The sequence below is a fragment of the Oncorhynchus keta genome, chromosome 33 (assembly GCF_023373465.1).
Source record: "Oncorhynchus keta strain PuntledgeMale-10-30-2019 chromosome 33, Oket_V2, whole genome shotgun sequence".
NCBI lineage: Eukaryota > Metazoa > Chordata > Actinopteri > Salmoniformes > Salmonidae > Oncorhynchus > Oncorhynchus keta.
In genome coordinates this window covers 17,290,245-17,303,801 of record NC_068453.1, presented here as the reverse complement: position 1 = coordinate 17,303,801, position 13,557 = coordinate 17,290,245, and the positions used below count along the sequence as shown (strand labels likewise).

The following is a 13,557-nucleotide window of genomic DNA, read 5'->3' as shown; positions in this document are numbered from 1 at the left end:
CTATACACCTGTCATGTCTCTGGTAGACTGTAGATACTATACACCTGTCATGTCTCTGGTAGACTGTAGATACTATACACCTGTCATGTCTCTGGTTCTCTGGTAGACTGTAGATACTATACACCTGTCATGTCTCTGGTAGACTGTAGATACTATACACCTGTCATGTCTCTGGTAGACTGTAGATACTATACACCTGTCATGTCTCTGGTAGACTGTAGATACTATACACCTGTCATGTCTCTGGTAGACTGTAGATACTATACACCTGTCATGTCTCTGGTAGACTGTAGATACTATACACCTGTCATGTCTCTGGTAGACTGTAGATACTATACACCTGTCATGTCTCTGGTAGACTGTAGATACTATACACCTGTCATGTCTCTGGTAGACTGTAGATACTATACACCTGTCATGTCTCTGGTAGACTGTAGATACTATACACCTGTCATGTCTCTGGTAGACTGTAGATACTATACACCTGTCATGTCTAGACTGTAGTACACCTGTCATGTCTCTGGTAGACTGTAGATACTATACACCTGTCATGTCTCTGGTAGACTGTAGATACTATACACCTGTCATGTCTCTGGTAGACTGTAGATACTATACACCTGTCATGTCTCTGGTAGACTGTAGATACTATACACCTGTCATGTCTCTGGTAGACTGTAGATACTATACACCTGTCATGTCTCTGGTAGACTGTAGATACTATACACCTGTCATGTCTCTGGTCCTCTGGTAGACTGTAGATACTATACACCTGTCATGTCTCTGGTAGACTGTAGATACTATACACCTGTCATGTCTCTGGTAGACTGTAGATACTATACACCTGTCATGTCTCTGGTAGACTGTAGATACTATACACCTGTCATGTCTCTGGTAGACTGTAGATACTATACACCTGTCATGTCTCTGGTAGACTGTAGATACTATACACCTGTCATGTCTCTGGTAGACTGTAGATACTATACACCTGTCATGTCTCTGGTCCTCTGGTAGACTGTAGATACTATACACCTGTCATGTCTCTGGTAGACTGTAGATACTATACACCTGTCATGTCTCTGGTCCTCTGGTAGACTGTAGATACTATACACCTGTCATGTCTCTGGTTCTCTGGTAGACTGTAGATACTATACACCTGTCATGTCTCTGGTAGACTGTAGATACTATACACCTGTCATGTCTCTGGTCCTCTGGTAGACTGTAGATACTATACACCTGTCATGTCTCTGGTAGACTGTAGATACTATACACCTGTCATGTCTCTGGTAGACTGTAGATACTATACACCTGTCATGTCTCTGGTAGACTGTAGATACTATACACCTGTCATGTCTCTGGTAGACTGTAGATACTATACACCTGTCATGTCTCTGGTAGACTGTAGATACTATACACCTGTCATGTCTCTGGTAGACTGTAGATACTATACACCTGTCATGTCTCTGGTAGACTGTAGATACTATACACCTGTCATGTCTCTGGTAGACTGTAGATACTATACACCTGTCATGTCTCTGGTCCTCTGGTAGACTGTAGATACTATACACCTGTCATGTCTCTGGTAGACTGTAGATACTATACACCTGTCATGTCTCTGGTAGACTGTAGATACTATACACCTGTCATGTCTCTGGTAGACTGTAGATACTATACACCTGTCATGTCTCTGGTAGACTGTAGATACTATACACCTGTCATGTCTCTGGTAGACTGTAGATACTATACACCTGTCATGTCTCTGGTAGACTGTAGATACTATACACCTGTCATGTCTCTGGTAGACTGTAGATACTATACACCTGTCATGTCTCTGGTAGACTGTAGATACTATACACCTGTCATGTCTCTGGTCCTCTGGTAGACTGTAGATACTATACACCTGTCATGTCTCTGGCTAGACTGTAGATACTATACACCTGTCATGTCTCTGGTAGACTGTAGATACTATACACCTGTCATGTCTCTGGTAGACTGTAGATACTATACACCTGTCATGTCTCTGGTAGACTGTAGATACTATACACCTGTCATGTCTCTGGTAGACTGTAGATACTATACACCTGTCATGTCTCTGGCTAGACTGTAGATACTATACACCTGTCATGTCTCTGGTAGACTGTAGATACTATACACCTGTCATGTCTCTGGTAGACTGTAGATACTATACACCTGTCATGTCTCTGGTAGACTGTAGATACTATACACCTGTCATGTCTCTGGTAGACTGTAGATACTATACACCTGTCATGTCTCTGGTAGACTGTAGATACTATACACCTGTCATGTCTCTGCTAGACTGTAGATACTATACACCTGTCATGTCTCTGGTAGACTGTAGATACTATACACCTGTCATGTCTCTGGTAGACTGTAGATACAATACACCTGTCATGTCTCTGGTAGACTGTAGATACTATACACCTGTCATGTCTCTGGTAGACTGTAGATACTATACACCTGTCATGTCTCTGGTAGACTGTAGATACTATACACCTGTCATGTCTCTGGTCCTCTGGTAGACTGTAGATACTATACACCTGTCATGTCTCTGGTAGACTGTAGATACTATACACCTGTCATGTCTCTGGTAGACTGTAGATACTATACACCTGTCATGTCTCTGGTAGACTGTAGATACAATACACCTGTCATGTCTCTGGTAGACTGTAGATACTATACACCTGTCATGTCTCTGGTAGACTGTAGATACTATACACCTGTCATGTCTCTGGTAGACTGTAGATACTATACACCTGTCATGTCTCTGGTAGACTGTAGATACAATACACCTGTCATGTCTCTGGTAGACTGTAGATACTATACACCTGTCATGTCTCTGGTAGACTGTAGATACTATACACCTGTCATGTCTCTGGTAGACTGTAAATACTATACACCTGTCATGTCTCCAGCAGGTGTATCTCACTGATCATCCTTAAAGCCAACACCTCATTTGGCCGCCTTTCGTTCCAGTACTCTGCTGCCTGTGACTGGAACGAATTGCAAAAATCGCTGAAGTTGGAGACTTTTATCTCCCTCACCAACTTCAAACATCTGCTATCTGAGCAGCTAACCGATCGCTGCAGCTGTACATAGTCTATCTGTAAATAGCCCACCCAATTTATCTACCTCATCCCCATACTGTTTTTATTTATTTACTTTTCTGCTCTTTTGCACACCAGTATCTCTCTCTACCTGTACACGACCATCTGATCTTTTATCACTCCAGTATTAATCTGCAATATTGTAATTATTCGCCTACCTCCTCATGCCTTATGCACACATTGCATATAGACTCCCCTTTTTTTCTACTGTGTTATTGACTTGTTAATTGTTTACTCCATGTGTAACTCTGTGTTGTCTGTTCACACTGCTATGCTTTACCTTGGCCAGGTCGCAGTTGCAAATGAGAACTTGTTCTCAACTAGCCTACCTGGTTAAATAAAGGTGAAATAAAACATAATAAAAAAATAAAACTTTGGTAGACTGGAAGCAGTGGAAAAATACTGGGTTTATTTTCACAGGAGCTCCCTCTCAATTTCTCTCTCTCATTCCTTATCTTTCTCTCTCTCTCTCTCTCTCTCTCTCACTTTCATTCTCCCTTTCATTCTCTCTGGTCCTCTTTCCCATGAAAACCTGTCTCTATTCTCTGGTTACAGGTATTTAGTGTCAGTGGGGCAGGGAGAGATGGGATAGTGGGGGTATTAGATATCCTACACTCCACTTATCTAAATTGGCCATCTCAGGGTGTGGTCTCAGTGTGACCTCACTTAGTCCTTTTGTGTGTGTGTGTGTGTGTGTGTGTGTGTGTGTGTGTGTGTGTGTGTGTGTGTGTGTGTGTGTGTGTGTGTGTGTGTGTGTGTGTGTGTGTGTGTGTGTGCTGGCCGGTCACATGCAGTGGAAACTTCCTGTGTTGTGCTGATGGCATAAACATTGCTGCCTTTCACCAGGGCACCGTCTCCCTATCCTCCCCTCTCCCTCTCTCCAATCACTCTCCTCCCCTCTCCCTCTTCCCTCTCTCCAATCACTATCCTCCCCTCTCCCTCTCTCCAATCACTCTCCTCCCCTCTCCCTCTTCCCTCTCCCTCTCTCCTCTCCCTCTCTCCAATCACTCTCCTCCCCTCTCCCTCTCTCCAATCACTCTCCTCCCCTCTCCCTCTCTCCAATCACTCTTCTCCCCTCTCCCTCTCTCCTCTCCCTCTCTCCAATCACTCTCCTCCCCTCTCCCTCTCTCCTCTCCTCTCTCCAATCACTCTCCTCCCCTCTCCCTCTCTCCAATCACTCTCCTCCCCTCTCCCTCTCTCCAATCACTATCCTCCCCTCTCCCTCTCTCCAATCACTCTCCTCCCCTCTCCCTCTCTCCTCTCCCTCTCCTCTATTCTTCCCTCTCTCCTCTCCCTCTGCTCTCTTCTTCCCTCTCTCCAATCACTCTCCTCCCCTCTCCCTCTCTCCTCTCCCTCTCCTCTCTCCAATCACTCTCCTCCCCTCTCTCTCTCTCTCCAATAACTCTCCTCCCCTCTCCCTCTCCCCTCTCCCTCTCTCCTCTCCCTCTCCCCTCTCCTTCCCTCTCTCCAATCACTCTCCTCCCCTCTCTCCAATCACTCTCCTCCCCTCTCCCTCTCTCCTCTCCCTCTCTCCTCTCTCCTCTCCCTCTCCTCTCTTCTTCACTCTCTCCAATCACTCTCCTCCCCTCTCCCTCTCTCCTCTCACTCTCCTCCCCTCTCTCACTCTCCTCCCCTCTCCCTCTCTACTCTCACTCTCCTCTCTTCTTCCCTCACTCTCATCTTTTTCTCTCTGTCCTCTCATGGGATTTCACTGACCTGGAGCCTTGTTACACTGTTTCTCTGTAAGAGGGTTTCAGGCAGCTCTCTGTCTGTTCTTGCTCCTCATAAATGGCATCATGGAAAACTCATACCGCCTGGTCTGCCCTCTGTGGAAAATACGATTTTACCCCATAAAACAGTAACCTTGTCAGTGTTTATAGTGTGTGTGGCCACAGAGCAGAGTTCATGTCAGGTGGTTCCTGGTTCTATAATACAGAGAGAGAGGGAAGAGAGGAGGGGGAGTTACAGGTGAGATTAGTATGAGGAAGAGAGGTTACTTCTTCCTACAGAATGTATTGTGTTTTCTCCTGCCTGTCTGATGATGTGAGCTGGTGCTGTAGAATCAGGTGTCTCCTAATGTGAGCGATGCCCCTGCAACGGTGTGTGTGTGTGTGTGTGTATGTTGTATGTGTTTGATTGGTACACTGTCAGCTGAATGCCTGTGTGGCCTGTGAATGCCAGGCTGTGAGAGACAGACTGCCACAAGTCCTCTACACGGGGTGTGTGTGTGTGTGTGTGTGTGTGTGTGTGTGTGTGTGTGTGTGTGTGTGTGTGTGTGTGTGTGTGTGTGTGTGTGTGTGTGTGTGTGTGTGTGTGTATGTTGTATGTGTTTGATTGGTACACTGTCAGATGAATGCCTGTGTGGCCTGTGAATGCCAGGCTGTGAGAGACAGACTGCCACAAGTCCTCTACACGGGGTGTGTGTGTGTGTGTGTGTGTGTGTGTGTGTGTGTGTGTGTGTGTGTGTGTGTGTGTGTGTGTGTGTGTGTGTGTGTGTGTGTGTGTGTGTGTGTGTGTGTGTGTATGTTGTATGTGTTTGATTGGTACACTGTCAGCTGAATGTCTGTGTGGCCTGTGAATGAAGAATACAGGACTTGAAGCTGTGGTGACTTAATGGGTAACAATATTAAAACGATAGGTATGAATTCATCAGATACAGACAACAGCCATGTAAAGGGTTAACTCTAATCCAGGAAGTGAAAAGCACACAGCAGTATCAGTTGGGGAGGAGCCTCCCAACATGACTTTGCTGAAGCGAAACTGTAGAGAGACATACAGACTATTTTGGACAGGACAGGGAACAAACTTTATAAACAGCTCGACGCTGAGACTCCTATATCTGTGGCACCACAAACAGAAAGAACCGTATCCACAAACGCATGCAGGTGAATAGAAATCATTATGGACAGTTAATATATGCTTTACCATGTTTGTCTTCTATTTTACTTTTATCTACAGTATGTTCAACTATTCATACTTAAAGGACTTGTATCTATATTGTTACAGCATCTATGATTGGTTAATGTTGTCCTAAACTGAATTCTAGAAAATGCTTTATGGTTTCACCTTTGGTGTCTGTCTAGATATGACCACCTCCAGCAGTCTCCTGTCTGAAGAGCAGTTCCTGTGCTCTATCTGTCTGGATGTGTTCACTGAGCCGGTCTCTATTCCATGTGGACACAACTTCTGCAAGGCCTGTATCAGTGGATACTGGGATACCAGTGACCTGTGCCAGTGTCCAATGTGTAAGGAGAAATTCTACAGGAGGCCTGAGCTTCGCATCAATACTTTCATTTCTGAGATGGTTGCTCAGTTCAGGAAGTCTGTTCAGTGGAAAGTTACCAGCAGTCCAGGGCAACGCACAGCCAAACCAGGAGAAGTGTCCTGTGACTTCTGCACTGGGATGAAGCTCAAGGCCCTGAAGTCCTGTCTGGTGTGTCAGACCTCTTACTGTGAGACTCACCTGGAGCCTCATCAGAGAGTCCCAGCCTTGAAGAGACACAAGCTGATCAACCCTGTGGAGAACCTGGAAGACAGGATGTGTAAGAAGCATGACAGACCTCTAGAGCTGTTCTGTAGGACTGACCAGACTTGTGTTTGTGTCTTGTGCTTGAAAACAGACCACATGACTCATGACACTGTCCCTCTAGAGGAAGAGTATGGAGAGAAGATGGCTCAACTGGGGAAAATGATGGCAGAGGTAGAACAGAAGATGCATACATATTTTAGGAAGGTTCAGGTGATCAAACATTCAGTAGATCTCAGCAAGAGAGAAGCAGAGAGGGAGATATCAGACAGTGTACAGGTCTTCACTGCTCTGGTTCGCTCCATTGAGAGAAGCCACACTGAGGTCATTGAGGTGATTGAGGAGAAGCAGAAAGCAGCAGAGAGGCAGGCTGAAGGGCTCATTAAAGACCTGGAACAGGAAATCACTGATCTACAGAGGAGAAGCACTGAACTGGAGCAGCTCTCACACACTGAGGACCACCTCCACCTCCTACAGAGCTGTCCATCCCTCTGCATCCCTCCACCCACCAAGGACTGGTCTAGGATCAGTGTTCACAGTGATATGTGTGTGGGGACTGTGAGGAGAGCTGTGTCTCAAGTGGAGGAGACTATTTTAAGTGAAGTGATGATGTTGTGTGATGCTGAGTTGAAGAGGATTCAGCAGTATGCAGTGAATGTGACTCTGGACCCTGATACAGCACATCATGGTCTCATCATGTCTGAGGATGGGAAACAGGTGAAACATGGAGATACAAAACAACATCTCCCAGACAAGCCAGTTAGGTTTTCCAACGGTCTCTGTATCTTGGGAAAGGAGGGTTTCTCTTCAGGGAGATTCTACTATGAGGTGATGGTTAAGGGAAAGACTAAGTGGGTTTTAGGAGTGGCCAGAGAGTCCCTTAACAGGAAGGGGAATATCACAGTGAGCGCTGAGAATGGATGCTGGACTCTGTGCCTGAGGAATGGAGAATACAACGTTTGTGCTAAAGCCAGTGTCCTGCTTTCCCTGAGAGAGAAGCCCCAGAAGGTGGGGGTGTTTGTGGATTATGAGGAGGGTCAGGTCTCCTTTTATGATGTGGAGGCCAGGTCTCATATCTACTCTTTCACTGGCTGCACCTTCACTGAGAAACTATATCCATTCTTCAATCCATGTCTTAATGATGGTGGTACAAACTCTGCCCCTCTGATCATCTCTCCTGTCAATCAGACAGAATGACTTTTAACTTGAACATCTACAAAGTTATGTACATTTAATCTGTTGTCCTACATCACAGAGAACATTTCACTGTAATGTTAATACCGACGTGGTTTTTGTTTGTTATCAACAGCATCATATCAGTCTGTTAGACATGATGAGTAGCTGTTAGACTGTATGCAGCAGCATTGTAAGATATTAAAACATCTCTCCAGGCTCATAACAAGGTATGATTCATATCTGAGAGTTACATTTCTGGGGAAGTTCTGATCGTGAGATAATATAAGCAATATGTTTGTTATTTAGCTCATGTATTGTTTGCACTGTATATCTCTGTTGATCCACCGACAATAAACTGGGATGTGCATGGAGTCACATTCAGGACTTTATGAAAGTAAAATCTAGTTTAATATTGACAGTTTGCTTTATTTCTACTAGTCCTGCTGTCCCAGATGTTTACAATAGTGACGGCTATGACATCAGTTTGGAATAGTGGAGGTAAGCTGAGGTGTCTGATGTTGATATCATATGGAAATGGTGTGTTTACAGGGTTTTGCTGTCTCGTCACCGCAATTATCAAAGATCCATTTTCATGCTTTACAAATAGTCACCTGTTATGGCACATTGTCTGTCTGCACATTCATTGTGAATAGAGTAAGATAATACGTGAGGGAATGAATGAAGAGGAATGAAAGAGAGACAGAGAAATATGACAGGACATCTGATTGTTGACATCAAACCCATGCTATGCCATCAATCCAAACTCTAAACAGATGTAAATAAGCACCTGAGAGAGAAGGAGTTCAGCCATGTAAAGGGTTAAAGGGCAATTCTGCCACTTTTCAACCTCCTATTCATCCTATCCAGCACCAAACCAGTGTCTACGTAATATTATGTGAAAACGGTGTGTTTCTATGATGGTTGGTTAAAAATATGAGAAGAAAGTTCCTAAAAAAACGCTTCTCTGTAGGATGAAACGTTTTTAAAAACCTGTAAAGCCTGCAATGAGTTTCTAGTCAGAAGGAGGGTATTTTCTAGCTCCCCACGTCACTGCGAATCTCAGAGTGTTTGAAAATCACTGTTTTTTAAATGTTTCAATTTCTACACCGTGTAGAACGTTTTAACACAACATCAGTGTCCGACCTCTCTAATGCTCGTGGCTGAATGGAAGCAAGTCCCAGCAGCATGTTCCAACATCTAGTGGAAAGTCTTTCCGGAAGAGTGGAGGTTGGTATCGCAGCAAAGGGGGGACCAACTTCATATGAGCATGTGTCCACATTTTTGGTCATGTAGTCTACGTTGACACTGGTATTGTGCTGGAGACAATGCAAATGAGGTTGACAGGTGGTGGAGTTGCCCTTTAATTCTATTCCAGGTAGATTAAAGCACAGGGCAGTTTTTTTTAAGGTGATGGAGCGTCGAGTGATGAGTGTGAGAAGGAATGGATTACAATGGTAAACAAAAAGGGAGACCAGAAGTAAAGTGGTCGTGGAGTCTGGTAAGTCCAAGCCTAGTTCTGAATGTTCTTTAGTCAGACAGGGTTCTTGATTGACCGAGATACCTGGGAGATCGGGTTTGAAGTGAAAATAACAAGAAATTGGTTTATTTGGGGTTTTGTGTGTCCAAGGAGCAGAAAGTGTGTGCTTTGCACCTGAAAATGATATTGAATTGTACTGTGTTATATGTGTGTGGATCTGTGAAGCAGGGCACCTATCAAGGGGGTAATCTCCTGAGTGGCGCTAGAAGTGAGTCTCAAGGACGTAACTGAAGAAATAGATGCAGGAATTGGTGTACTGTGTGGATATGGTAGGTGTGCCGATCGTATGGTGGAAGCAGGTGGCTGCACCCTATGGTGGATGGAGTGGTAGGTGCAATCTGACCCGTATGGTGGATGGAGTGGTGGTGCACGCTGACTGACCCGTATGGTGGATGGAGTGGTAGGTGCACGCTGACTGACCCATATGGTGGAAATGGTGGATGGAGTGGTAGGTGCACGCTGACTGACCCGTATGGTGGATGGAGTGGTAGGTGCACGCTGACTGACCCGTATGGTGGATGGAGTGGTAGGTGCACGCTGACTGACCCGTATGGTGGATGGAGTGGTAGGTGCACGCTGACTGACCCGTATGGTGGATGGAGTGGTAGGTGCACGCCGACTGACCCGTATGGTGGATGGAGTGGTAGGTGCACGCTGACTGACCCGTATGGTGGATGGAGTGGTAGGTGCACGCTGACTGACCCGTATGGTGGATGGAGTGGTAGGTGCACGCTGACTGACCCGTATGGTGGATGGAGTGGTAGGTGCACGCTGACTGACCCGTATGGTGGATGGAGTGGTAGGTGCACGCTGACTGACCCGTATGGTGGATGGAGTGGTAGATGACTGTAGCTCTCCAGGAAGAGGGTTGGAGTGAAAACCTACATGATGGTAGCTCTCCAGGAAGAGGGTTGGAGTGAAAACCTACATGACTGTAGCTCTCCAGGAAGAGGGTTGATGAAAACCAACATGATGGTAGCTCTCCAGGAACAGGGTTGGAGTGAAAATCTACATGACTGTAGCTCTCCAGGAAGAGGGTTGGAGTGAAAACCTACATGATGGTAGCTCTCCAGGAACAGGGTTGGAGTGAAAATCTACATGACTGTAGCTCTCCAGGAAGAGGGTTGGAGTGAAAACCTACATGATGGTAGCTCTCCAGGAAGAGGGTTGGAGTGAAAACCTACATGACTGTAGCTCTCCAGGAAGAGGGTTCCAGGAAAAACATGACTGTAGCTCTCCAGGAACAAGGTTGGAGTTAAAACCTACATGACTGTAGCTCTCCAGGAACAGGGTTGGAGTGAAAACTTACATGACTGTCCAGAACAGGGTTGGAGTGAAAACCTCCAGGAACAGGGTTGGAGTGAAAACCTACATGACTGTAGCTCTCCAGGAACAGGGTTGGAGTTAAAACCTACATGACGGTAGCTCTCCAGGAACAGGGTTGGAGTTAAAACCTACATGACTGTAGCTCTCCAGGAACAGGGTTGGAGTTAAAACCTACATGACTGTAGCTCTCCAGGAACAGGGTTGGAGTTAAAACCTACATGACTGTAGCTCTCCAGGAACAGGGTTGGAGTTAAAACCTACATGACTGTAGCTCTCCAGGAACAGGGTTGGAGTTAAAACCTACATGACTGTAGCTCTCCAGGAACAGGGTTGGAGTTAAAACCTACATGACTGTAGCTCTCCAGGAACAGGGTTGGAGAGCCCTGCTCTATATCCATTGATTATTGAATAATATCATTGATAACCTCAAATTAGTACATTGGTTTACTCCATTGTTTGTAAACAATGTATGTATAGTAAACCACAATGTAGCCTATAGTTTCAAATGATGGACTGTCAATCCTTTTATCCATTCCATATATCATTGATTTCACTCAGGGGCTCAACTTACTGTTGAGAAGTTGGACTAGTAGAATACACAAGGTGCGATTTCCAAATTTGCTTACAATTTGTCAAGAAATGTTTCTCGTTGGTCACTGACAGTCACTCAATTAACTCATGTCATGTAACATATTTGTGTAGAATTGCAGGCGATTTGATGTAAAACTGCACCCCTAAAAAATCTACCCGTGGTCAAATTTGTAGAATTGAAGGAAATTTGCTTTAAAACTGAAACATTTTCTTGACGCAGGGAGATATGGGAGGATATCCCACATTCTTATCTAAATCCGCCATGCAGGGTGTGGTTTTAGTGTCACCTCACCTAGTGTGTGTGTGTGTGTGTGTGTGTGTGTGTGTGTGTGTGTGTGTGTGTGTGTGTGTGTGTGTGTGTGTGTGTGTGTGTGTGGTTGAATGTGCCAGCGCCACTGTGCTGGTGTGTGTATATGTGCCTGTGTTGTCTGGTCAGAGACAGTGGAGACTTCCTGTGTTGTCTGGTCAGAGACAGTGGAGACTTCCTGTGTTGTCTGGTCAGAGACAGTGGAGACTTCCTGTGTTGTCTGGTCAGAGACAGTGGAGACTTCCTGTGTTGTCTGGTCAGAGACAGTGGAGACTTCCTGTGTTGTCTGGTCAGAGACAGTGGAGACTTCCTGTGTTGTCTGGTCAGAGACAGTGGAGACTTCCTGTGTTGTCTGGTCAGAGACAGTGGAGACTTCCTGTGTTGTCTGGTCAGAGACAGTGGAGACTTCCTGTGTTGTCTGGTCAGAGACAGTGGAGACTTCCTGTGTTGTGCTGCTGCCATAGACATGGCTCCCTTTCAACAGAGCACCCTCTCCCTCTCTCCTCTCACTCTCCTCCCCTCTCCCTCTCCCTCTCCTCCCTCTCTCCTCTCCCTCTCTCCTCCTCTCCCTCTCCTCCCTCTCTCCTCTCCCTCTCCTCTCTCCCTCTCCTCTCCCTCCCCTCCCCTCTCCCTCTCCTCCCTCTCTCCTCTCACTCTCCTCCCCTCTCCCTCTCCTCCCTCTCTCCTCTCACTCTCCTCCCCTCTCCCTCTCCCTCTCACTCTCCTCCCTCTCTCCTCTCACTCTCCTTCCCTCTCCCTCTCCTCCCTCTCTCCTCTCACTCTCCTCCCCTCTCCCTCTCTCCAATCACTCTCCTCCCCTCTCCCTCTCCTCCCCTCTCCCTCTCTCCAATCACTCTCCTCCCATCTCCATCTATACTCTCACTCTCCTCTTTTCTTCCCACTCTCCCATATTTTCTCTCTGTCCTCTCATGGGATTTCACTGACCTGGAGCCTTGTTACACTGTTTCTCTGTAAGAGGGTTTCAGGCAGCTCTCTGTCTGGTCTTAAATGGCATCATGGAAAATTCATACCGCCTGGTCTGCCCTCTGTGGAAAATAAGATTTTACCTCATAAAACAGTAACCTTGTCAGTGTTTATAGTGTGTGTGGCCACAGAGCAGAGTTCATGTCAGGTGGTTCCTGGTTCTATAATACAGAGAGAGAGAGGAAGGAGAGGAGGGGCAGTTACAGGTGAGATTAGTATGAGGAAGAGAGCTTACTTCTTCCTACAGAATGTATTGTGTTTTCTCCTGCCTGTCCGATGGGAGCTGGTGCTTTGGTGCGGGTGTATGTGTGTGTGTGTGATTGGTGCCTGCGTGGCCTGTGAATGCTAGGCTGTGGGAGTGGAGAGCAGCGAGGTTCAGAGACAGACTGCCGTCAGTCCTCTACATGGTGTGTGTGTGTTTGATTGGTGCCTGCGTGGCCTGTGAATGCTAGGCTGTGGGAGTGGAGAGCAGCGAGGTTCAGAGACAGACTGCTCTCAGTCCTCTACATGGTGTGTGTGTGTGTGTGTGTGTGTGTGTGTGTGTGTGTGTGTGTGTGTGTGTGTGTGTGTGTGTGTGTGTGTGTGTGTGTGTGTGTGTGTGTGTGTGTGTGTGTGTGTGTGTGTGTGTGTGTGTATATGTTTGATTGGTGCCTGTGTGGCCTGTGAATGCTAGGCTGTGGGAGTGGAGAGCAGCGAGGTTCAGAGACAGACTGCCGTCAGTCCTCTACATGGTGTGTGTGTGTGTGTGTGTTTGATTGGTGCCTGCGTGGCCTGTGAATGCTAGGCTGTGGGAGTGGAGAGCAGCGAGGTTCAGCCTGGTGCCTGCGTGGCAGACTGTGAATGCTAGGCTGTGGGAGTGGAGAGCAGCGAGGTTCAGAGACAGACTGCCGTCAGTCCTCTACATGGTGTGTGTGTGTGTGGTGTGTGTGTGTGTGTGTGTGTGTGTGTGTGTGTGTGTGTGTGTGTGTGTGTGTGTGTGTGTGTGTGT

General features: G+C 46.4%; 2 protein-coding genes across 10 annotated transcripts in view; both read left to right on the top strand.

Annotated features, from left to right (window-relative positions):
• Positions 1-13,557, top strand: part of LOC118365964 (carbohydrate sulfotransferase 11-like) — a 113,145-nt gene that overhangs the window by 78,864 nt on the left and 20,724 nt on the right. The gene's annotated exons all lie outside the window — the stretch shown is intronic.
• LOC118365888 (E3 ubiquitin-protein ligase TRIM39-like) overlaps positions 1-13,557 on the top strand; it is a 95,088-nt gene that overhangs the window by 78,648 nt on the left and 2,883 nt on the right. Inside the window, exons 1-2 of one of the 4 annotated variants that reach the window (XM_052492218.1) lie at positions 5,740-6,007; positions 6,206-6,972. The exons of 1 other annotated variant lie outside the window; for it this stretch is intronic. In XM_052492218.1, the coding sequence (XP_052348178.1) occupies positions 5,863-6,007; positions 6,206-6,972 (912 nt within the window). In that variant the 5' untranslated portion in view covers positions 5,740-5,862. Of the gene's footprint in view, positions 1-5,635; positions 6,008-6,205; positions 8,229-13,557 lie in introns of those variants that run through there. 2 more of the 4 variants (XM_052492221.1, XM_052492219.1) reach the window with 2 other exon arrangements.